The sequence below is a fragment of the Netta rufina genome (genome assembly GCF_964035555.1).
Source record: "Netta rufina genome assembly, chromosome: 1".
Classification (NCBI taxonomy): domain Eukaryota; kingdom Metazoa; phylum Chordata; class Aves; order Anseriformes; family Anatidae; genus Netta; species Netta rufina.
In genome coordinates this window covers 162,790,483-162,811,719 of record NC_140123.1, presented here as the reverse complement: position 1 = coordinate 162,811,719, position 21,237 = coordinate 162,790,483, and the positions used below count along the sequence as shown (strand labels likewise).

The 21,237-nt window shown below is 44.8% G+C and overlaps 6 protein-coding genes across 6 annotated transcripts; 3 read left to right on the top strand and 3 right to left on the bottom strand.

Moving 5' to 3' along the window:
- The first annotated feature begins 4,032 nt into the window (after positions 1-4,032).
- On the top strand, positions 4,033-4,872 carry LOC311221899 (histone H1.01-like). Its single transcript, XM_084305890.1, has one exon. It carries the CDS (start codon positions 4,038-4,040, stop codon positions 4,695-4,697), a length of 660 nt encoding a protein of 219 aa, XP_084162016.1. The 5' UTR covers positions 4,033-4,037; the 3' UTR covers positions 4,698-4,872.
- Positions 4,873-6,046: 1,174 nt separating this feature from the next.
- LOC311206281 (histone H2B 1/2/3/4/6) lies at positions 6,047-6,427 on the bottom strand (the record flags this gene model as incomplete). Its single annotated transcript, XM_084281539.1, has 1 exon — positions 6,047-6,427. The coding sequence occupies one exon, from the start codon at positions 6,425-6,427 to the stop codon at positions 6,047-6,049; it is 381 nt and encodes a 126-aa protein (XP_084137665.1).
- Positions 6,428-6,753: 326 nt separating this feature from the next.
- On the top strand, positions 6,754-7,307 carry LOC311218657 (histone H2A.J). Its single transcript, XM_084301422.1, has one exon. The coding sequence runs from the start codon at positions 6,759-6,761 to the stop codon at positions 7,146-7,148; it is 390 nt and encodes a 129-aa protein (XP_084157548.1). The 5' UTR covers positions 6,754-6,758; the 3' UTR covers positions 7,149-7,307.
- Positions 7,308-11,496: 4,189 nt separating this feature from the next.
- Positions 11,497-11,808, top strand: LOC311221865 (histone H4; the record flags this gene model as incomplete). Its single annotated transcript, XM_084305850.1, has 1 exon — positions 11,497-11,808. The coding sequence occupies one exon, from the start codon at positions 11,497-11,499 to the stop codon at positions 11,806-11,808; it is 312 nt and encodes a 103-aa protein (XP_084161976.1).
- A 229-nt stretch (positions 11,809-12,037) lies between these two features.
- LOC311222211 (histone H2B 7) lies at positions 12,038-12,542 on the bottom strand. Its single transcript, XM_084306384.1, has one exon. It carries the CDS (start codon positions 12,517-12,519, stop codon positions 12,139-12,141), a length of 381 nt encoding a protein of 126 aa, XP_084162510.1. The 5' UTR covers positions 12,520-12,542; the 3' UTR covers positions 12,038-12,138.
- Positions 12,543-13,040: 498 nt separating this feature from the next.
- Positions 13,041-13,352, bottom strand: LOC311222024 (histone H4; the record flags this gene model as incomplete). The annotated part of the gene is made up of 1 exon (XM_084306102.1): positions 13,041-13,352. The coding sequence occupies one exon, from the start codon at positions 13,350-13,352 to the stop codon at positions 13,041-13,043; it is 312 nt and encodes a 103-aa protein (XP_084162228.1).
- Positions 13,353-21,237: the final 7,885 nt, after the last annotated feature.

The window sequence follows — 21,237 nt, the reverse complement described above, 5'->3', positions numbered from 1 at the left end:
AGTCTTTCAGCTACATTTGGCTAATCAGTTTATCCAGATTGTTTCCCTGTAGTCTGTAAATCTAATCTGTCTCTATCTGTCTAATGTCTAATCTGCTTTTCCTTCATGTGGAGCCCACTTCCTGATGGGGGGGAAGACAGAAAAAAAAAAAAAAAAAAAAAAGTTTCTTCCTTTGTTATACAGTTGTAGGAATGATTTCTTATATAGGAATTCTTTTTGTTTTGAACATACTTACATTGGACCTCTCTGCATTGGCATTTTGTAGTACCTTCTGTAATCTACATTAGTACCTCTACTAGTACCTCTACTAGTAGGCAAGGAGGGAAGTCAGGATACATTGTGTGATGATAGTTGGAATTTAAGTTCTGTTTTCAAGAATTAAGGCTTATGTAATGTAAGGAGACAAAAGAGATTGGTTAGAGGTGCTGAGCAGGAGAAAAACAAAACCTGCATTTGAACAGGATGCTTTGAAGGGAGAAAGAGAAATGGGAGAATTTTCTATCTTTGCTGTTTGGTTGAAATCTGGTATAAAATGAGTAACGTTTATATACTTGTTTCTTCACATGGAAACTGTAAAAAAAAAATCATCATCATCATCATCATCATCATCATCATCATCATCATCATCATCATCAATCATTATCATCATCATCTCACTCAAAAACTTCTGCTTCAAGTAATATTGCTTGGCAGTAAGAAATTTCTCTGTGAGGTTGAAAAACTGTTTTCTGTTCCATACTCATTGATTTGCTAAGTTAAGTGCTGAGATGATTATTTTATTTATCTTTCTCTCTCATCTGTAAAACATCTGGGGCAATAACCATGCTATTTTTGAAGTAGATTTTGATTAGTCTCTAAAATCTGAGAACTGTTGTTTTGGTTCAGTGTTGCGTTTAACAACTATATCCAGAAAAGCCAACCAGAAAAGCAAACTTGTCAGAGCTACCGACAAGTTGTTTTTATCTGATTAACTGGAAAATTTCACGTCTACATGCAGGGGAGGGAAATAAAACTGTAAAAAAAATAATAATAAAAAATAAAAACTAACTTTGTCACGCCACCTCATATTTGTAGAGGCCCACCCTTTAAAACTTGTGCAGAAATAACTGGTAAGATGAAGAAAATACTCATCTCCCAGCAGTAGGCCAGGGATAAGGCTTTGGGCAGAACAGGGCAGGTTTGATGGTTGAGGAACAGGATAAAGTATAAAGGATGCTGACACTTAATGCTGGAGGCCAACTGCCAAGAGTTCACGTGCCTCAGACAACCAGGGAACAGCAAAGAATTCGAGAAGTGCAACTCCAAAGAGTCAGCACCAGGAGGAGAGAACTATTAAAAAATAAATAAATAAAATAACACGGACTCATCTAGAACTAAAACCGGGAGAAGTCCAAAATTCTTCTCCTTGCAATCCTCAAACCGGGACCTTCTTCACCATCTTCCCTTACCAAAGCCGAGGCGATCTTTTTCCCTGAGGTCTTGGCTCGGGGCAGGCTCTGCCATCCCGACCTGCCGACATCATGCGTGGGGGGAGCCCGGCCAGAGCCGCTGTTTAGGGAGCAAACCTCAGAACTGCCCTACCGCCTCTCTCCGCCTCCTATCTCCATCCCTAACCTACAGCCCATTTAAGGGCAGAGGGAGGAAATCATCTGCTGGTGCTCTGAGGACACATTTGCAAAGAGCGAGCTTGGAGGGACGCATGCTCCAAGGTGCGTAGGTGAGGGATGGACCTGGAGCAAGACCCGTGTCTGGGGCTGCCCGGCCCCAGCTGCTCCCAGCGTCCTAGCCAGTTTGCCTATACTGAGCCTGACTTGTAGAGATCTAGCCTTAAATCGTCCGAGCTACGGAGTAAGGTACATTACACATCCTCCAGCCTTGTTCCCAGACGTGTGCGTTACATTAAGCAGATCCGAATGCCTGACAGCCCTTTTGTGTCACTTACAGCCTGATTCTGCTGCATGGACATCTCCGTCCCACCAATCTTGAAAATTAGCACAATGCCTTCATCTTACTACTAGCAACGACCTTTCTTGCCTCCATGAATATCATTCCTATTATTCATTTAGATTACCAGCCTGAGATCCCAAAAGCTGTGGTTTCTGTGGATGTGCTCTGGTTGCTTCTCTGTGAATGACATCACGTTCACAAGAAAAGCATGGCAGATTTCACAGCCAAATTCAGGGTGCCATTCAATCTGGCTTTTACAGTAGGGTACAGAAAAGCTTAATTTTTCCTTTCCTCTGCGTTTACCTCCGTCTCCTTCTCACTTTCAATATATTTATTAGCTGGCATAAATGCAGACACAGCAATCAAATATAGAACCAAATCAGAATAAGAAAAGGGAAGGTGGCAGTTCATTGTTTTCACTCTAGCTACCCTAATGTATCTCATTTCTCCCTAACATCATTTCAACCAAAACTACATACTTTTAAGAAAAATGTAATGGTATCTTCAACATTTGATCAACAAAACTAAATATCAGGGCCTTTTCTAGCATTTTACTTGTCTTCTAGAGTCTCAAATGTATAAGAAATGCTTCTCTGCTGAAATAGCACACTGATGTTTTGCATGGCAGGTATTCCTGCAAATATGGGGCAAAACACTAGGTTTCGTCTTAATTTGATCTTCTCAGTGAAGGAGTAAATGTTTGTTTGCATTCTAATTTGAAGCCAATCAAGGCTACTGTCTTCTGATTAAACCCAAAAATACTGATAACAATATGTAGTACTCCTTAAAAATACTAAAAGTATTTAAAGAGAGAGAGAGATTTAATTTCCGCTGTCACTTTGCAAGATTTTATAATTAAATGAAAATCAAAGCAGATTCTTATTTATGAGGATTATCAGGAAATTATTTAAATATTATGAGGATTTGTAAAAAACTTTAAAGACTCTTTAACACTTCTTCTTTAAAGAAGAGTGTTAGGTTTTATGAATCCTATAAAAAAAAAAAGTCCATATGCAAACATCAGTAAGTAAAATGGAGTCTGATTCATTCTGTTCAGAGAGGCCAGAATTCCATTTTATTGTATTTATTTGCGGATAAATGATGCTTCAGCTTGCTCCATTAATGTTTAAGAATTGTGTGATACTTATTTGTGTATCTATACATGTTTGACTTTTTTACCCTGCAAATATGTTTACTGCTGCAAGTTTTAAAGAATAGTAATATACAGTATTGTAAATGAGACGTTAAGCTATCAGTTTATCCGGAATTTATTTGTGTTAACAAGACATTAACAGCTTCGTTTTTATAAACACAAACTGTTTTCCGACCCAATTAAAAATAAAAAAATAATAAAATAAAATAAAATAAAAAAATCAGAATCCTGCCATTCATTTACAGCACACCACAAAAGATATCGAGCCATGACAAGTTCCAGACAGTTTTAAGAAGTATATATATTCGTCTGAAGGTCTCTTATTTTCCTCAGACATGAAATTCTGTGGAAATACAGTATCCTTAATAGTTTAAGATGTGGTTAAGGGAGCCGATTCTTTATCCATATTCAAAGCTCAGCCATGAAATTGTGTTACTTCCTTCTCTTTGAAATCAATTTATGACAAAAGTATTGAAGCTGCCCCCTCGGTACCTGTTCTAATCTGGAGAAAAGCCCCTAAAGAACACCCCAGCATTATGGGGGAAGTTTTTTAGCTACGAGTTTTATTTTAATTTAGAAGGAAAAACAAAAGTTCGCCTTCCCCGGGGTCTCCCTAGCTGCACGACGGGAGGTTAAACGCATCTTTTTTCTCTCATCGTGGGTGTCTACAGCGAGAAACTCCCCAGAATGAAACTTCACACTCTTCTCTTTACTCCCCGAAGAAACTGGGGTGGTTTCGCGGCAGGCATTTTCCAAAAAATATGAATTTATAACTCCGAAGAAACACAGACTCGGAGGACGAAAAGCTCTTCCTGGCTAACAGTTAGGCGGGCTCTGCAAAGCACCAATCACAGATCACCGCTTCGCTATAAATTCAGGCATCGGGGTTACTGTAGCCCAATTACTTTCTTTTGATTAGGAAGAAGTCTCGGCAGCGATGTCGGAGACCGCTCCCGCCGCAGCGCCCGCTGTCGCGGCCCCCGCCGCCAAGGCCGCCGGCAAGAAACCGAAGAAGGCGGCGGGCGGCTCCAAGGCGCGCAAGCCCGCGGGCCCCAGCGTCACCGAGCTGATCACCAAGGCCGTGGCCGCCTCCAAGGAGCGCAAGGGGCTCTCCCTCGCCGCGCTCAAGAAGGCGCTGGCCGCCGGCGGCTACGACGTGGAGAAGAACAACAGCCGCATCAAGCTGGGGCTCAAGAGCCTCGTCGGCAAGGGCACCCTGGTGCAGACCAAGGGCACCGGCGCCTCCGGCTCCTTCCGCCTCAGCAAGAAGCCCGGCGAGGTGAAGGAGAAGGCGCCCAAGAAGCGGGCGGCCGCGGCCAAGCCCAAGAAGCCGGCGGCCAAGAAGCCCGCCAGCGCCGCCAAGAAGCCCAAAAAGGCGGCGGTGAAGAAGAGCCCCAAGAAAGCCAAGAAGCCGGCGGCCGCTGCCACCAAGAAAGCAGCCAAGAGCCCCAAGAAGGCGACCAAGGCTGCCAAGCCCAAAAAGGCGGCGGCAGCGAAGAGCCCGGCCAAGGCAAAGGCGGTGAAACCCAAAGCTGCCAAGCCCAAGGCGGCCAAGCCCAAAGCAGCCAAGGCAAAGAAGGCAGCGCCCAAAAAGTGAAGTATTGAAGTGGAAATACTTAAACCCAACGGCTCTTTTAAGAGCCACCCACTACTGTCCGAAAAAGAGCTGATACACTCGGTCACCGTGCTCCGCGCCCGCAGCCGTGCTGACCACACGCTGCTATCCGCGTGGGACGGGGCGTTCGGCTGTGGGAAGGACGGGACGCCGAGCTTCCGGCCGTAGAGACTTGGGAAAAATAAAGTTTGCGATCCCTTGGAAAAAGCTTTTCGCAGGCTGGCTTTTTTGAGCACCGCAAGGGGGTGCCTTTGTTAAAGGGACCGGTTAGGGCGGGTATCGCTGTGAGGCGCGCAGGTTTCTCTCAGTGCTTTAACCAGCTCAGTGCTTTAACCAGCACAGCGCGGTTCCTAACCGCAGCTCCAGCCGCACCTTTTAGGGACCCCGTCGGTACGGCTCTCCCGCGTCCTTGGCAATGAGCTTTCCGCTCGGCAGGGTCGGCAGGGCGCCTCCTAATTTCTGCCTGACCTCACAGCACCGCTTCTAGAGCGGGAGCTGCCGGGGCGGGAGGCGGGCAGCGTTGCCACCTGTCCTCCCCGCAGCCCGAGCGCGGCGGCTCTGTCGGTCGCTGCCCCGACCCGCGCCAGGGGACCTGGAGCCGCAGCCCGGGCAGAGCGGAGCCGAGCTCTCCGCGGCTGTGGGGCTCAGCCTCTGGCCTCTTCTGATTGGCTGATGGGGGGAGCCGCGGCCGCTGATTGGTCATCCGGGAGAATTCGAAAAGCCCGCGCTGCTGCCGGCATACGGAGCGCGGCCGGCGCCAGCTCCACGAGCTTGTCCCAGGGAAGCTCATCCTCCGAAAGCCTCCGTCCCGCCTCCAGTCTGTATTCTTTTCTTGGTCTGCAGAGCTAAATGCTCTCTCAAAAAGAAAGAAAATAAATATCCCCGAAATAATCATAAAACTACTATACACCAAAAAAAAAAAGGCTTTTTTACATACCTCCCCCCGGCCAAGAGGATGTGCTAATGAAAGTTTTAGAACACCTGTTAATTTCTATTTGTGATCGACTGGTGTGCTTCATTAAATGAAAATCACTTAACAGTACTGCTTGCATTTATTGGAAAAAGATTTATTCTGACGTGATGTCAACATTTTTAAAAGCTTAAAGGTAAAAGATATTGACCAATGATTCCAGAAATTAATCTTGTTAATCAGTGCAAACTCTTATAAATTGGATGTACAAAAGCAGTATTTCTTCGCTTTGCTTGTCTATTAAGTTACTTTTCAAGTCTATTAAACAGTGTGACATGCTGTGTTAAAGCTCTTTCAGGGAAAAGGTGGGTGGCTCTTAAAAGAGCCTTTGGGTTAAAAGCAGGATCTTCTACAGATCACTCTACTTGGAGCTGGTGTACTTGGTGACTGCCTTGGTGCCCTCGGACACGGCGTGCTTGGCCAGCTCGCCGGGCAGCAGCAGCCGCACGGCCGTCTGGATCTCCCGCGACGTGATGGTCGAGCGCTTGTTGTAGTGCGCCAGGCGCGATGCCTCGCCGGCGATGCGCTCGAAGATGTCATTCACGAAGGAGTTCATGATGCCCATGGCCTTGGACGAGATGCCCGTGTCGGGGTGCACCTGCTTCAGCACCTTGTACACGTAGATCGAGTAGCTCTCCTTGCGGCTCTTCTTGCGCTTCTTGTCGCCCTTCTTCTGCGTCTTGGTGACGGCTTTCTTGGAGCCCTTCTTGGGCGCCGGCGCAGACTTGGCTGGCTCAGGCATTTTGACAGCGCTTCCCCCTCGTGCTGAACAGGAACAGCAGGTAAGATGGCCTCGGCGCCCCGCTTTTATAGGACTGCTATGCAAATACAGTGGCTCTGACTCGTGCCACGCGATTGGGCCCGGTTTCGCGGCCGTTCCTCTGTGTCTATTGGTGGCGGCGCGATCCGCTCTCGCATTGGCTCCTCGCACCGTGCCCGGCACCAGCCAATCACCGGGGCTAATCCCGCCCAGGGAAGGTATAAAAGCGAAGGGCGCGGGTGCTGGAAAGACTTACTCGGCGTTCTTTTCGTGGTGTTCGTGGTCTGTGGTTCTGTGTGCTAACAGCAGAGCGATGTCTGGCCGTGGGAAGCAGGGAGGTAAAGTCAGGGCTAAGGCCAAGTCCCGTTCGTCGCGGGCTGGGCTGCAGTTCCCCGTGGGCCGCGTGCACCGGCTGCTGCGGAAAGGTAACTATGCCGAGCGAGTCGGGGCTGGAGCGCCTGTCTACATGGCGGCCGTGCTGGAGTACCTGACGGCCGAGATCCTGGAGCTGGCGGGCAACGCGGCCCGCGACAACAAGAAGACGCGCATCATCCCCCGCCACCTGCAGCTGGCCATCCGCAACGACGAGGAGCTCAACAAGCTGCTGGGCAAGGTCACCATCGCGCAGGGCGGGGTGCTGCCCAACATCCAGGCTGTGCTGCTGCCCAAGAAGACCGAAAGCCACAAGGCAAAGAGCAAATAAGTTCAATCAATGAAACAGCTTAGTTTTTTTTTAAAGCATAATATAACCCAAAGGCTCTTTTCAGAGCCACCCACGTAGTCAGAAAAGAGTTGAGTTGCTTTCTTTGTGATAGTGCTTTTAGTGTCAAGTGTTTCTTTCATGCTGCCTTTGTTTTCACAGTTAAATCTATGCTCTGTAACAGTGTCTTGAAATTTTAGGTTCCTACATAAGACCTGAGATACTTCAACTATGAATCATCCTTTTCAACAAAGAAAAGCTGAATATATACACAGTTTTATACTAGATGTTGTTTTTTTTTTCTTGTAAGTGCTTGTTTTATTCAATTTGTTCGACTTTATTGACCCTCTAAATGGCATGTTATGGTCTTATGCTGTGAAATGAAGGGGGACAAGAGGTAGCTAAAAGGTGGGAAAAACACCATGGTACATAAGAAAATAAGTGAATGACCTGACTCCACATAACTACAGCTAACAATGAGTAAAGGTTTCCTTAGGAGGCCTGTGGTCTCTTTTTTTTTTTTTTTTTTTTTAAAAAAAAAAAAAAAAGTTTAACTGTGGCTGTACTTTGTTATATAGGTATTGAATTGGGAATGCCTTAGGGGATATAGCTTATTTTGATTTGGACCCTCAACTAGTCAGACTCAGGCATTAAATCACCAACTGTAGCATCTTTTCAGAAGAAACCAGCACTGACACGTTCCTGTTTTAAGCAGGATTTTCAGATGTGAAAGTCTTTTTAAGTTACCTCACAGTGCGTTGCTATTCCTCTGTTACATCAGTTAAAAGTGGGCAGCATTACGTGAATAAATCCTATAATTTTCTGGCACAGATGTCACCCAAGAACACAGCGCTAAAGCACTTTGGATTATCTGATGTGGGTTATTAGAAAGTGGTGGGCTCCTCTTGTGAGGGTGTTCCTAGAAGCTGCCCGTGAGTGCAGTGAGGCCATTGCTCTCACCTGTGCAATGGGTCTGTCCCCTCGATCCCCTGAGGAGGAGGAGCAGAGCTGTAGAGGAAGAAAAATATCACCTATTCAAGGCAAACACGCCCCCCACACACACCTCAGCTGTAGCAGAAATACTCTTTGGGGGGAGGGCTCTCATATCTGAAGTAGGATATTGCGGATAATTGGTGCAGAGAGACAGAACGGAAGTGAGGCAGAAAAGTGGTCTGACATGGTAGCAGTATCTGTGCTTAATGGTTCTGTTCTGTAATGATATAAAAAATGTGTTCTAACATGCATATTTCTTTTATATTGAGTCTCCAGAACAGAGTTCTTTGTGTGTTTGTGTGTTTTGAGGATTGCAATAGCTAGATTAAAGCATTGCAATGCCATAAAAAGCACAGGGGTTGGAGGCATCTGTACCCTGGTGTGGGATCAGATCACGAACAAAATCCTGGACATGGCAATCAGTTGGAACCACGGGAGAGGACCCCTCCCCTTTGCTGCATGCAGGGATACATCCAGCATAGCTCACAGAATTCTTTTTGTCTGACCAGCAATTCACTATTTTTCTCTACAATCTCATTCCAAGCACTGCCTATTTCTCTCAAATCTCTTCTCAAATCTGTAATTTTATCCTCTGTAGTACTTATGTCCACTTCTAAGCATTCCCTATTTTTGTTCTTAGTTACTAGTGGTTATACCGGTTGTGATTCCAGTGCTGCCAACACACTGAGGCTCCAAAGCTACGCATCCTGTAAGTCAGATAATTCTGAGGTAAAATGAGTTATCACGTAAGAGTTCTGGCCAGCCTTCAGTAGTTAAAGACCAGTGGCTTTCAGGCAAATTATGCTGGATAAAGAAAAAGAAGAGGGAAAAAAAAATAATTCCCCCAAACAATGTAGGTTAATTAGATTCATCAGTAACTCTGTAATGCCAGTCTATATATCAAGCCTTAGAATTGCGTAGTTTAAAAGCAAAATTAAAGATTTGTGCATAATTTTTCACCTTTATTTTCAACGTTAAGAATAGAGGCATGCTAAAAAATAAAAATCCCACATCTCTTTAATTTGCATTATTCCAGGTGTAATAGATACAGACACAGACATAAATTGCCACTTAAGCTTTCAAGAAAATCAAGGGTAATTTTGAAGTAATATATAGTTCACTTGTGCTGATTTTTTTTTTTTTTTTAACTTAGGATGATGTTTGATCCACCTAACAGTTAATGTCTCCAAGCCACAGTAAAAGCAACTTCATTAGAAACTACTGAGCAACAATTTTCTTTCTGCATCAAGTGTTTTTTGTATAAGAAAAGCTGCTGGTCCATGACAGAACTGGGAATATAACTAAGAGAAACACATGGGAAACACCTGTCTGTGGTCACTACAGACAAGGCAGCTACCCAGGAAGTATGATATCAAAGTATTTTAAATATGCTCCACACCTTGGGGAAAGTGGGTTGCAGTAATCAATCTGTAAGCTACTGGTCTCAGCCTCTGCACCACTGTTCTGCCAGAACACTTTGGAAGGCTATTTTTCTGGTGTTTCAGTGCTTAGACTGCTGGAGGAGAAAGTGACACAAGAATACTCACCATGCACTAGGAGTTATGAAGAAATTATAACTCTAAAAGAAGAAAATATTTTCTGTAATTCTTTTATGATTTGGTAAGTATTCTGGTGATGGTTTTAAATGTTTTGACACTCCACTGCTTCAGGAAACATGTCTAGACACAGAACTTTAGGTATAAAGAACAAAGCAGACACCATGCAGCCAAATGGTAATAGTTGATACCAGCTTGGCAGGTCCACCACTGACATGCCTTCCAGCTGCTGTGTGAATAACTTGAGTTCTTTCTGTTCAGTCACAAGACGACAAAATGAACGCTGCTTCTACCAGTTCAGGTTGTATGCATTTGGTAGGTAATTCTTCCATTTTCATTTCAATTCAAACTTATTGTAAATAAATTCAGATTATAGTACTAGTTATAATCATAGAAAAGACTTGTGCTTTCTTGGATACCTGTAAATTAAAAATTGAAAATCTCTATCATATTGTCCCTCTAATTTAATATATTCTGCCAAGAAATACAATGGAGATGCGGCCCATGTGATGTAAATTATGTTCAGAAATTAAATTATATAAATATCTGTACAAATTTAAAAGGAATTCACTTAAAATGAGGTAGAGAAGTTGGATGTGCACAACATGCTAATAGTATAAGCAAAGGGCAAGTGTCACTATCATAGGTTTTATTTAGTGTAAAATGACATTTAAAAATACATTTTAATATGTAGGCTCTTAGATCTTGACTAATTCATCTACTTTTGAATACAGCCTGACATATTCTCAGAAGCATATGTGACAAGTGCATTAGCAGAGATGTGAAGCAACAAACTTTTTGGCCATGTCAGTTGAAGGAAATATACTTTTTTGTCGTTCTTTTTTTTTTTCCTTTTTCAGTGGTCATTCAGACACACTCTGGTAATGTTTATAACGTTCTTTCGTTTGTAGTCTCCAGCCACGCATTAGCGAGCAATTCCCCATTCCAGGGGCAGCTTGGGGGATGGCGGGGAGGAGGAAAGCAGATGGGGGTAGAGACGAGGGCCCTCCTGCGCGACCGAGTAGCCGATTTGCGCCGTAGGAGGCTCAGGGTCGCGCATTTCCCACACGAGCCCCCCAACGAGCGTCGCAGAGCGCCTCGCTCCCCGATCCCCTCACCGAGCTGCGGATGCGGGCACGAAAGCGCCGAACACTCGCGGCCCGAACTGCGCAGCTGAGCAGACGAGGGGAGCGGCTGCCAGGAGTGGAGCCCCCGAGAAGGCGAACAAGGCGCGGAACGGCCGCGCTCGCACCGAACAAAGGGAGCGCGGCCGCGGAAATGGCCCCCGCTGGGCCCCCAGCGAGCGGAAGCGGGAACGGGCGGCGGGGCGGGGCGGCGGCGCCGCGCAGGGCCCGGGATTGGCCGGATTTTGCCGCAGACCCCCGGGCAGGGACGGGCCGCGCCGGGAAGCCCCGGGGCTGCTGCGGACACGACCCCGCGCGGGGGCACGGCCGGGACCGGGAGGGACCGAGCCCGGCGGGAGCCCGAGCGGGGGCAGCGCGCGGGGAGCGCCGAGCGCGGAGAGCGCCGGGCAGGAGCCCCCGAGCGGGCGAGGCCGCGGCTGAGGGCGAGGCCCGGGACGGGCGGAAAGCGGCCGAACGCGCGGCTCGGCTGCCGGCCCGCGGGAGGGAACGGGAGCGGAGGGGAGGGGAGGGGAAGGGAAGGGGAGCCAGGGCGGAGCCTGCGGGGCTGCCCCGCCCCCTCGGCGCCCGCCGCAGTTCTCAACCAGGTCGGACCCCGCCACTTAAACCGCGCCTCGGCGGGGCTGGCGGCGCGCAGTGTGGTCTGCGGGCGGTGCGAGCATGTCCGGCAGAGGCAAGGGGGGGAAGGGGCTCGGCAAGGGGGGCGCCAAGCGGCACCGCAAGGTGTTGCGCGACAACATCCAGGGCATCACCAAGCCGGCCATCCGGCGCCTGGCGCGGCGCGGCGGCGTCAAGCGCATCTCGGGGCTGATCTACGAGGAGACGCGCGGCGTGCTCAAGGTCTTCCTGGAGAACGTGATCCGCGACGCCGTCACCTACACCGAGCACGCCAAGCGCAAGACGGTCACGGCCATGGACGTGGTCTACGCCCTCAAGCGCCAGGGACGCACCCTCTACGGCTTCGGCGGCTAAACTCCCTTCTGAGACCGTACACTGTTAAACACAAAGGCTCTTTTCAGAGCCACCCACAAAACTCACCACGAGAGCTGTTAATTACTAAAAGGTAGAAGTTACATAGTTAAGTATTTAAAGATACACGTAGTTAATACCTAGATCCATAAACACCTAGGTTCATAATTTCTTTCAATTACTTTTAATCATAGCATTTACAAGGAAATTGGGGGGGAGGGGGAAATCTGAAAAAGAACCAAAGGTATCCTTTTCAGTTTATTTGCAATTACAGCTCTTTGTAAGAAATTTTGGGGGGCTCTTAAAAGAGCCTTTGGGTTAGATTAAACTGATTTACTTGGAGCTGGTGTACTTGGTGACCGCCTTGGTGCCCTCGGACACGGCGTGCTTGGCCAGCTCGCCGGGCAGCAGCAGCCGCACGGCCGTCTGGATCTCCCGCGACGTGATGGTCGAGCGCTTGTTGTAGTGCGCCAGGCGCGATGCCTCGCCGGCGATGCGCTCGAAGATGTCGTTGACGAAGGAGTTCATGATACTCATGGCTTTAGATGAGATGCCCGTGTCGGGGTGCACCTGCTTCAGCACCTTGTACACGTAGATCGAGTAGCTCTCCTTTCGTGCTCTCTTTCTTTTTTTGTCGCCCTTCTTCTGGGTCTTGGTGACGGCTTTCTTCGAGCCTTTCTTAGGCGCTGGAGCTGATTTCGCCGGCTCAGGCATCTCTCAAACTTTCTTTCCGAGCTCTTCACCGGACCTCAACAACACCGAAAATGGCGCCTGCTCGCCTATTTATAAGGACGTTATGCAAATTAGAGGATTGTAATCACTCCATTCCTATTGGTGCAAAAGAAAGCAACGTAGTTAGTGGCACTTCCGATCTGTTGCCATCATACCTTTTACGATGTGTACAAATAATAGATTTCCCGTTACGTTGATGTCAGTAGTTTTAAATCAAAAATTTGAAAACGTAGCGAAATATGTACTGTGGATTTACTAACGAAATGTAATATTGGAACTCAATGCGCACATCGTGCACGCTATAACATTTGAACTGTACGTGTTTTCTGGAACTGTTTATAAACATATTACTTATGTTTGTAAAGAACTATTATTTTCTGAACGTTATAAGCATAGTGACTTGCCCTAAATGAAGGCAGTAATTAACAGCTCTCGTGGTGAGTTTTGTGGGTGGCTCTGAAAAGAGCCTTTGTGTTTAACAGTGTACGGTCTCAGAAGGGAGTTTAGCCGCCGAAGCCGTAGAGGGTGCGTCCCTGGCGCTTGAGGGCGTAGACCACGTCCATGGCCGTGACCGTCTTGCGCTTGGCGTGCTCGGTGTAGGTGACGGCGTCGCGGATCACGTTCTCCAGGAAGACCTTGAGCACGCCGCGCGTCTCCTCGTAGATCAGCCCCGAGATGCGCTTGACGCCGCCGCGCCGCGCCAGGCGCCGGATGGCCGGCTTGGTGATGCCCTGGATGTTGTCGCGCAGCACCTTGCGGTGCCGCTTGGCGCCCCCCTTGCCGAGCCCCTTCCCCCCCTTGCCTCTGCCGGACATGCTCGCACCGCCCGCAGACCACACTGCGCGCCGCCAGCCCCGCCGAGGCGCGGTTTAAGTGGCGGGGTCCGACCTGGTTGAGAACTGCGGCGGGCGCCGAGGGGGCGGGGCAGCCCCGCAGGCTCCGCCCTGGCTCCCCTTCCCTTCCCCTCCCCTCCCCTCCGCTCCCGTTCCCTCCCGCGGGCCGGCAGCCGAGCCGCGCGTTCGGCCGCTTTCCGCCCGTCCCGGGCCTCGCCCTCAGCCGCGGCCTCGCCCGCTCGGGGGCTCCCGCCCGGCGCTCTCCGCGCTCGGCGCTCCCCGCGCGCTGCCCCCGCTCGGGCTCCCGCCGGGCTCGGTCCCTCCCGGTCCCGGCCGTGCCCCCGCGCGGGGTCGTGTCCGCAGCAGCCCCGGGGCTTCCCGGCGCGGCCCGTCCCTGCCCGGGGGTCTGCGGCAAAATCCGGCCAATCCCGGGCCCTGCGCGGCGCCGCCGCCCCGCCCCCATCCCCCGCCCGCCTCCCCCGGTTCTGTTCTGCGTTGGCCGCCCCGGGCGATACTTTCGAAACACAGAAATCCGTGCCCGGTTGCTGCAGGCCTTTCTCAGACAGACCGAAATAATCTCTGCCCGCCTTTCCCTATCCGACTTCCAGCTTCTTCCTGTCATTGAGTGCCGCGTTTGGTGGGACGGAACTGCTTAACCCTCATGAAATAGCTTTTTCCTTTTAGAATGTTCCATAGCATTTCCTTCATGTGGACGAGAACGCCTTAGGTTTTTTCTCCAGCGCACACACGCACATACCCGTGCTTGCTCAGCTCTTTAATATTTAAGGGAAAACAGAGTATTTATAATAGTGTTGCTCTAATCCTTGGTTTATCTTCTTGTTAAATATATGTCAATTAAAACAGTAAAGCAACTTATTTTTTCAATGGTTAACAAGAGGACTCTGTTCAAATTTTACTTTTATGGGTTAGGGTAGATTTATACATACTAGTACACTTTACTTCCTGACACAGAAAACATTCATCTAATTTCCACTGAGATAACATTTGTGCGGGGCAAGCGAAGCATTTTGGGTGTAGCTGGGGTTTTCTTTTTTGTTTTTAGCAGCACAGATTTTCAAAAATTTTTACTACAGCGCTAGTAAATATTTTTGTGATTTAAAGAGCAATAATGAAATAAATATGTTTTCAAAAAGTGTGAACAATACAAAATGTTTTCTGTGTTTTTTGTTCTTGTGTCATCTATTTTTCCTTATTATTGGCATTCAGTCTTCATATTTTGAGACTTCTTTAATGATCACCGTCTAGTATTATTATTTGGAAAATGGGAAATGTTCAGTGGAAACCACAACACAATCCTGAACCTTTCTTATTTATTAATCATAATAGGTTTCACATTTCTGTGCTAACAAATTTATCTGTTTCTTTCCCATTCCCACTCCTCCTGCATTCCCAGAAAAGTGAACTCAGCACAGGTGCCAAAAGCGAGAAAGAAGAAAAAAATTCTCTCATTCTCTTTTACCTTTTCTAAACACGGAGACAAAAAACACTGTTGTGCTTTTGTTTCTGTTTGGTTTTGTTGTTTTTTATACCTTTGTTGTTAGCTTTTATTTCTTTTTCCATTTCTTGTTTCACCAGACAAAATGTGGTTCAAGATTCTTCAGATGCCTTTTCTGAAATTGTGTAAATCCATTAATGTAATCAATGCTATCATTTAGATAAATGTCTGACTAAGAATTGTGGCTACAGCTTTCAGGGAAATGTCGTAAACCTTTTGAAATTATTTTCTTGATAAAAGATCCTGCTGGCTTTCCAGCTTATTTGTCATCTTAGACACACCACCAGTCAGCTTTCTATTTGATTCCCATGTATAAAATGATGAATCTTAACATGAAGGGATAGATTCTTTCACACATTGGAGTCAGCATCAGGTCAGACAGTAATGCACTGCATAAGCCTCTTATATTTACCAAGCAAAACCAACAGCAACTGAACAACCCATGTCAGAACACTCTATGAAGATGTCTATAGGAGTGATGGATACATGAAGCAATTATGGAAACTTATTCCAGGGAGGAGACAGGATGCAAAATGATCTCCTCTGCAACAACAAACACCTAGAGGAGCTCTATGAGGGTCTCGGGGAAGCTGGGTGAGGTCCACTTTACCTGTACTTTACCAGTTACTTTTAGTATCCATTAAATGTTATTTATAATACACTTTAAAAGAATATAAGAAAGAATAAAGAATATAAGAAAATAATATAGGAATAAATAATATAAATAAGAATATAAGAAAGAGAGAAAGAAAAAGAAATGAGAGAGAGAAAAAGAACAAAAGAGAAAGAAAAGGTGTGCGTGTGTGTCTTTAGAATACAAAGTATCAGCAAATGTAAGTGCTGTAGGCCTCAAAATGCAATGTATTCTCAAATTTCTCTTCTGTGGCCTCCATGCCATTTTTTTTCCAGGGTCATACAGCCTCAGAAATTTTGTAGCCTTAAGAACTTTCTGTTTGTGCAAAGAATAAATATTCCAGAATATCTACATATATTACAGATATCTAAAAATGTATAATATGTGTCTCATGTCCTTACAGCATGTAATCAGTATTGACTACTTCGCATTAAGCTGGCTGTTCATTTTATTTCTATGAAGGCTGCACTTGCTTTGCAGCTAGGACATCACAAACTGCACTCATCTGCCTAAATAACCAGTGAAACAGCAAGATCTGGCCTGACAGTAATGCAGGCTATTAAAAACATCAGTTGTTCCATGCAGAGTTGGGGTGGTACTTTATCTACTGAAATTTCTGTACTGTATTGTCCTACATAGAGATTATCAAAGTACCCTCAGAGAATAAAACACTGATATCCCAATCATTTTCTTTGGTACCTGTATCATCAACTCTCTTAGACTTTTCTCTCCTGAAACTGGAAGGGTCCAAATACAGGTAAATGAGCATCATTTATTTTCTGGAAATGTGGCTTTTCATTATAAACAGAACAAAAATTCTGTGTCCCTCTCAGAAGAACTGATGGATAGATAAAAACTCGCACAATGAAGGAAAATAGCATTTCAACAAGCAGCATATATTGATAAGGGGAAGGGAAAAAGAAAAAAAGCTTTCTTAAACATTTCAGACACTACATAACTAACTCAATTTGTGGATAGCATTGTTCTTTGCTCAGAATTCCTCTAATCTTCATGTAACAATGATTTTAACACCAAACATGGCACAGGTACACTGTGGATCTTATCTTCTCACAGAGTATCAGTATTCTGAGTTCATTCTAAAAAGGTACATCACTTGGCTTATTGCATGTGTCTGACATGCACTGAAAGGCTTGCATCTGATTAGTGACCCTTCCTGAAAGGCTGTTGCACTGAAAAAATCCTTCTCTATTCCATCACACTTCTTATACTATGTCTTATACTCTGCATCCCTGTGGTAGCACACCTTGGGAATACATTTTTTGTTTAAAATCTGAAAACTGAAAATTCTCTCTCATGCTCTCTGGAACAATTACTTCCTTAGTAGCCTCACAGGTTGAAGCTAGTGCAGGCCCGAATTTTTAATAGCTTTGCTGGATCAGTGTGCTTGGGACAACATGCAAAAGTGGAGGTACAGCACGAAGATGTCTGTAACCATCTCAAATATTCATAATAGGGCAGGTATACAAAGAAATGTCAGAAAGGTCTTTAGAGATGTAGAGTGATGGATCAGGATAAGTGTAAAGAAGCAGTTGAAAAGGATATAGAGCAGACTTGAACAGCTTTGTGAATATTTTGACTGTACTTCATCTCTACATGTGCATCAGTGTGTTTAGCACAGAGGACTTAGCACAGCACGGTACCATCATTGCTGATGTATAAACATGGGGTGATCAGTCCAAGACAGACACATTCTTAATACCCTCCATTTCCATGCTAGCAACTTGACACAATTCGTGGGTATACAAGTCTCCAAGACAGTTCTGTAGCTGAAGCCATATACTGTCACTGCAAAGTGATGGATAGTTCTACATCTGTTATTAATTTTTAAACAATGTTATGAAATGAGAAAAAAAAAAAAAAAAGAAGGAAAAGCACCCAACACTGTGTTGTTGCAAAACACAGTGCAAGAACATACAAAGAAGGGAAGGTAATCTTATTTTAAAAGAAGTGATCTCACTCACACACCCTAAAACACACAGACACTCCAAACATCAAGCAAGTTTCCAAGTGGGCAGGGCAGGTTTGCTTGCAGGGACAGGCAGGACCAGGAATGCTAGCAATGTGCCCTCAATGGGTCCCAGGAAGGGCAGGTCTTGCGCTCACTGCAGCAGGGCTGGTGTCTGAGTGCACTTCTTGTGCAGCTGAGAAGCTACCCGAGGTTCTGTTCTTTCCTCTTTCTGCCATATAACACCTCTGTCAAAGTTAAAATTTACTCACTGACCAACAGCTGAAAGCCTTATTGCTCTGAGACAGATTGTTATCTTCCTGTTATCTCCCAATTGCTTTGTAGTCCATCCCTTGTTTTATGCTGTGCTTTGTTCTAGCAGCCTGGACGTCCCAGAGAAGCTACAAGCAGATATTTTGGTATCTTGATTATCTACTCTATTGGTGCAATTGACTACTGTGCTTATAGCTTCTTTTCTGCTCAATCTGGTGCTAGCACGCACGCTATTTTCAGAGTTCTTGGAATATGTATTTTTTTCACATCTCTGAGAAAATGTGAATTCTTTCACATCTTATTTCAGCTATTAATGTTGTGTCAGTACTCACAGGAGTTTGGAAGGCCACTGCTTTTCCCCAAGAAAACATAAGGCTCCAAAGCTCTGCAGCTGCTGAATGGTGAAGTGCACCCCATGTAAAAGTGCTGCTCCATCCTAGTCCTGCACCATCACCCAGGACATTCCTGCATGGAAGTCAAGAGTTTTCTCTCACACTGAAAGAGGGTTGCTTAAGGACTCTGCCAGTGTGGTCCTTGGAACAACAGCTGTGCCAGGATAAATGAGATTAAAGAGGCAAAAAATGTCTCATCTTTTAACTTTCACATTACCAAGAGGGTTCTAAAGGGGACTGCTTACAAGCACAGTTATTTGTATATACACTGTGGTATATTGTCCTAACCTTTTGAAAAGCACAGAAATGCTTGTTAGACCTAATTTTAGAACTTCCAGGGCAGTGTCTATTTTTCATATAGTTTCAAAACACTAATAGAACTACTTGGTAGTTAGAAGAAATTAGTTTTCAAAGCCAAATTATCACATTAAGCTTACAATTCTCAGCTTCCAGCTGCTCCGATCAAATGTTTTTTTTTACTGTATTGATTTATGTACTGTGTTCCATTAGTAGGTTTTCTTTTTGTTATTAGTCATTATGCCTTCGGTAACAGCTTCTCATTTTATTATAGCTTCCTAGTAACTGGGAAATAGTACTTCCTAGAGTTTAATGTATGAATAATATGGAAATACAGCAAATGTTTGCTCTGCACCTCAACATTTGTACATCTACAACACTGAATATGCTTATGCTCAGCTGAAGAGACAACATAACTTTAAAGCCAGAGAGAAGAGAGAAGGGAAGATGCAGCAAGGCAGAACTGCCCTGGCTGGCAGAGCTTCACTCTTCATAGTTACTGAAGACTGGAAACAAAAAAAATAAATGACCCATTTATGTGAGGAAGCCCTTAAGAGGGATTTGCAAGTGAAGAGAATGATAGGCTTTATCTTCCCCTACTGGCTTGCAGGAACACAACCATACCACCTCCACATAGATTTTACATTACAATGGTCAATGCAAATGAAAGCTTTATCTCATTTTTTCATATGGAGAAAGCTTCTGCTTAGATCTTTTTCTGAACTAATAAATGTCTGAGGTAGAGCTGATTCATATATTTTGGTTTGAGAAAGGTATTTTGATCAGTCCTTCTTCTATACATTTCTGATAAATGAGGATTAATTTCACCAGGATCTCAGTGGTTATGGTTTATCTTAACCATTGGACTGATTCATCCAAGCAATGATTTAATCCAAACTGTGCCAATAAAAAGTTGTGGATCACTCTCAGTGGGTGGAAGAGCAACCAGAAACAGTCCGGCTCATATCTCACTGAGCAACTAAAGCCACATGCAAAAGCACTTTACATGCTAACCAACAGAGTGCAAAGCAGCAGCAGTTTGCAAGCCAGTCCTCTGCACACAGCCAGCTTCTACCTGGCAGCATTTGTTATCTCCAGCCCTCTCCTAAAAAACTCACAGAAAAGTTCCCTTCAATTTAGGAAATTTCAGCATTAAGTTACCTGTGTGTGACTTAGTACTATGCAAATGCTAAAGTAAAAAAAAAAAATCTATAGCAAAATCTATGTTGCTTTGTGTTGCTGCTGTGCTTGAAGGCAAACTTCTTACCAGATTTATTATGTATCAGACTGGTATTCAGGTTTTGAGTTTTGATAGAAATCTATAAATCCCTAAACTAATATATCTCTGGTCAAAAATACATAAGTATTCCCATTACTAGTTCTTATTCATATATTATGAAAGAAACCTCTTTTCTATCCAGATATGATTTGTTATTTTGTGGTTATTGTCATAGTTAAAGGATTTAATATCATATGCAAACTCATAGAATTCCAGGCAGAAATTATGTAAGGAGGGAAGAGCAAAGCCTATTTCATAAGCTAGTCAGTCTACTGTGGCTTGCCATATCACCACTACAACCATCTGCAACCAACTGAATTCAAAATCCATTGCTAGTCTCATCCTCTGGAACAAGCTATGACAGATTGTCTTTCTATAGTTTATCTCAAAACTTCTTCAGGATCAAGCATTACAATTCACAGTTCAAATGAGTTCACCTTTCCTGCAAACACTTGCACTTTTGCTTCCTTCTCAACAGATCATGTGTTAGCATTTATTATCGTTTATACAGGTAGCTCTCACAATAGGAGAGAAAGTAATACTATATTTATTAAAAGTCCATGGTCTTTTAATAATAATAGAAGAAAACTGACAAAAATTAAAATCCATAAGGCCCATCACCTTTTCTTCTCAAAATAGTTTATTTCCTGAGCATGTAAAAATATTCAGCATTTTCACCCAAATTGCTACCAAAATGTAACTATTTTCAATACTGGCTTACATAAGATGGTCAATACCCAGTACATAGTAAAAATGGGCATTAGTTTACAGTTTAATCTTATCACTGAGTTTATGCTAAATATATTTTGACAGACAGGTAAATAGATCCCTTCTTTTGGTGTAACAGGCAGTAACAGGAAATGAATTACATTTCACTAAAATTTCTAAACTCACATCAGCAATTATCTACTAAAAAAAAAATAAAAAAAAAAATCCAAAATAGACAAGTCTTATGCCATAAAGTAAGGGCGGGGGAGGGAAATCAATTAAAATCACTGATTATCTTACTTCCCAAAGCACTCTTCTGAGATCCATTTCCCCCCCACCCCCTGCTTTAGTGCGCCAAGAGTGAGTATAGAAAATGGCTGAATGCAAGAAAAAAGCAAGGGAAACAAAATGGTGCATCATGGAATTTGATTGGTCAGATTTTGCTGCAGAGTCCAAGTCCGTGATACAGAGAAAGGAATATTTCCTGAGAATAAAAGCTAGCAATAAATAAAAAGAGCCTGGGAATCTTACAGTACAAGGCTTCAAAAAATATTTATTTCCTCTAAGCAATTCTCCCTGTTTTCTTGTTTATCCGCTTAAGAGAAAGCTGAATTGAACTCAATCCAACTGCCTCTTACAGATACATCCGTTCAAGCGTAGCATTGCAAAACTGAGACTTAGATTTCCTACTGTAATGGAGCAGAAAGCTCCCTGAATTACATAAAGGGCCTACTGCATTGAAAAATAAATAAAACACCATGGAAATCCAGAAAAAGATCTGGAAATATCTTTTTAGATGCTA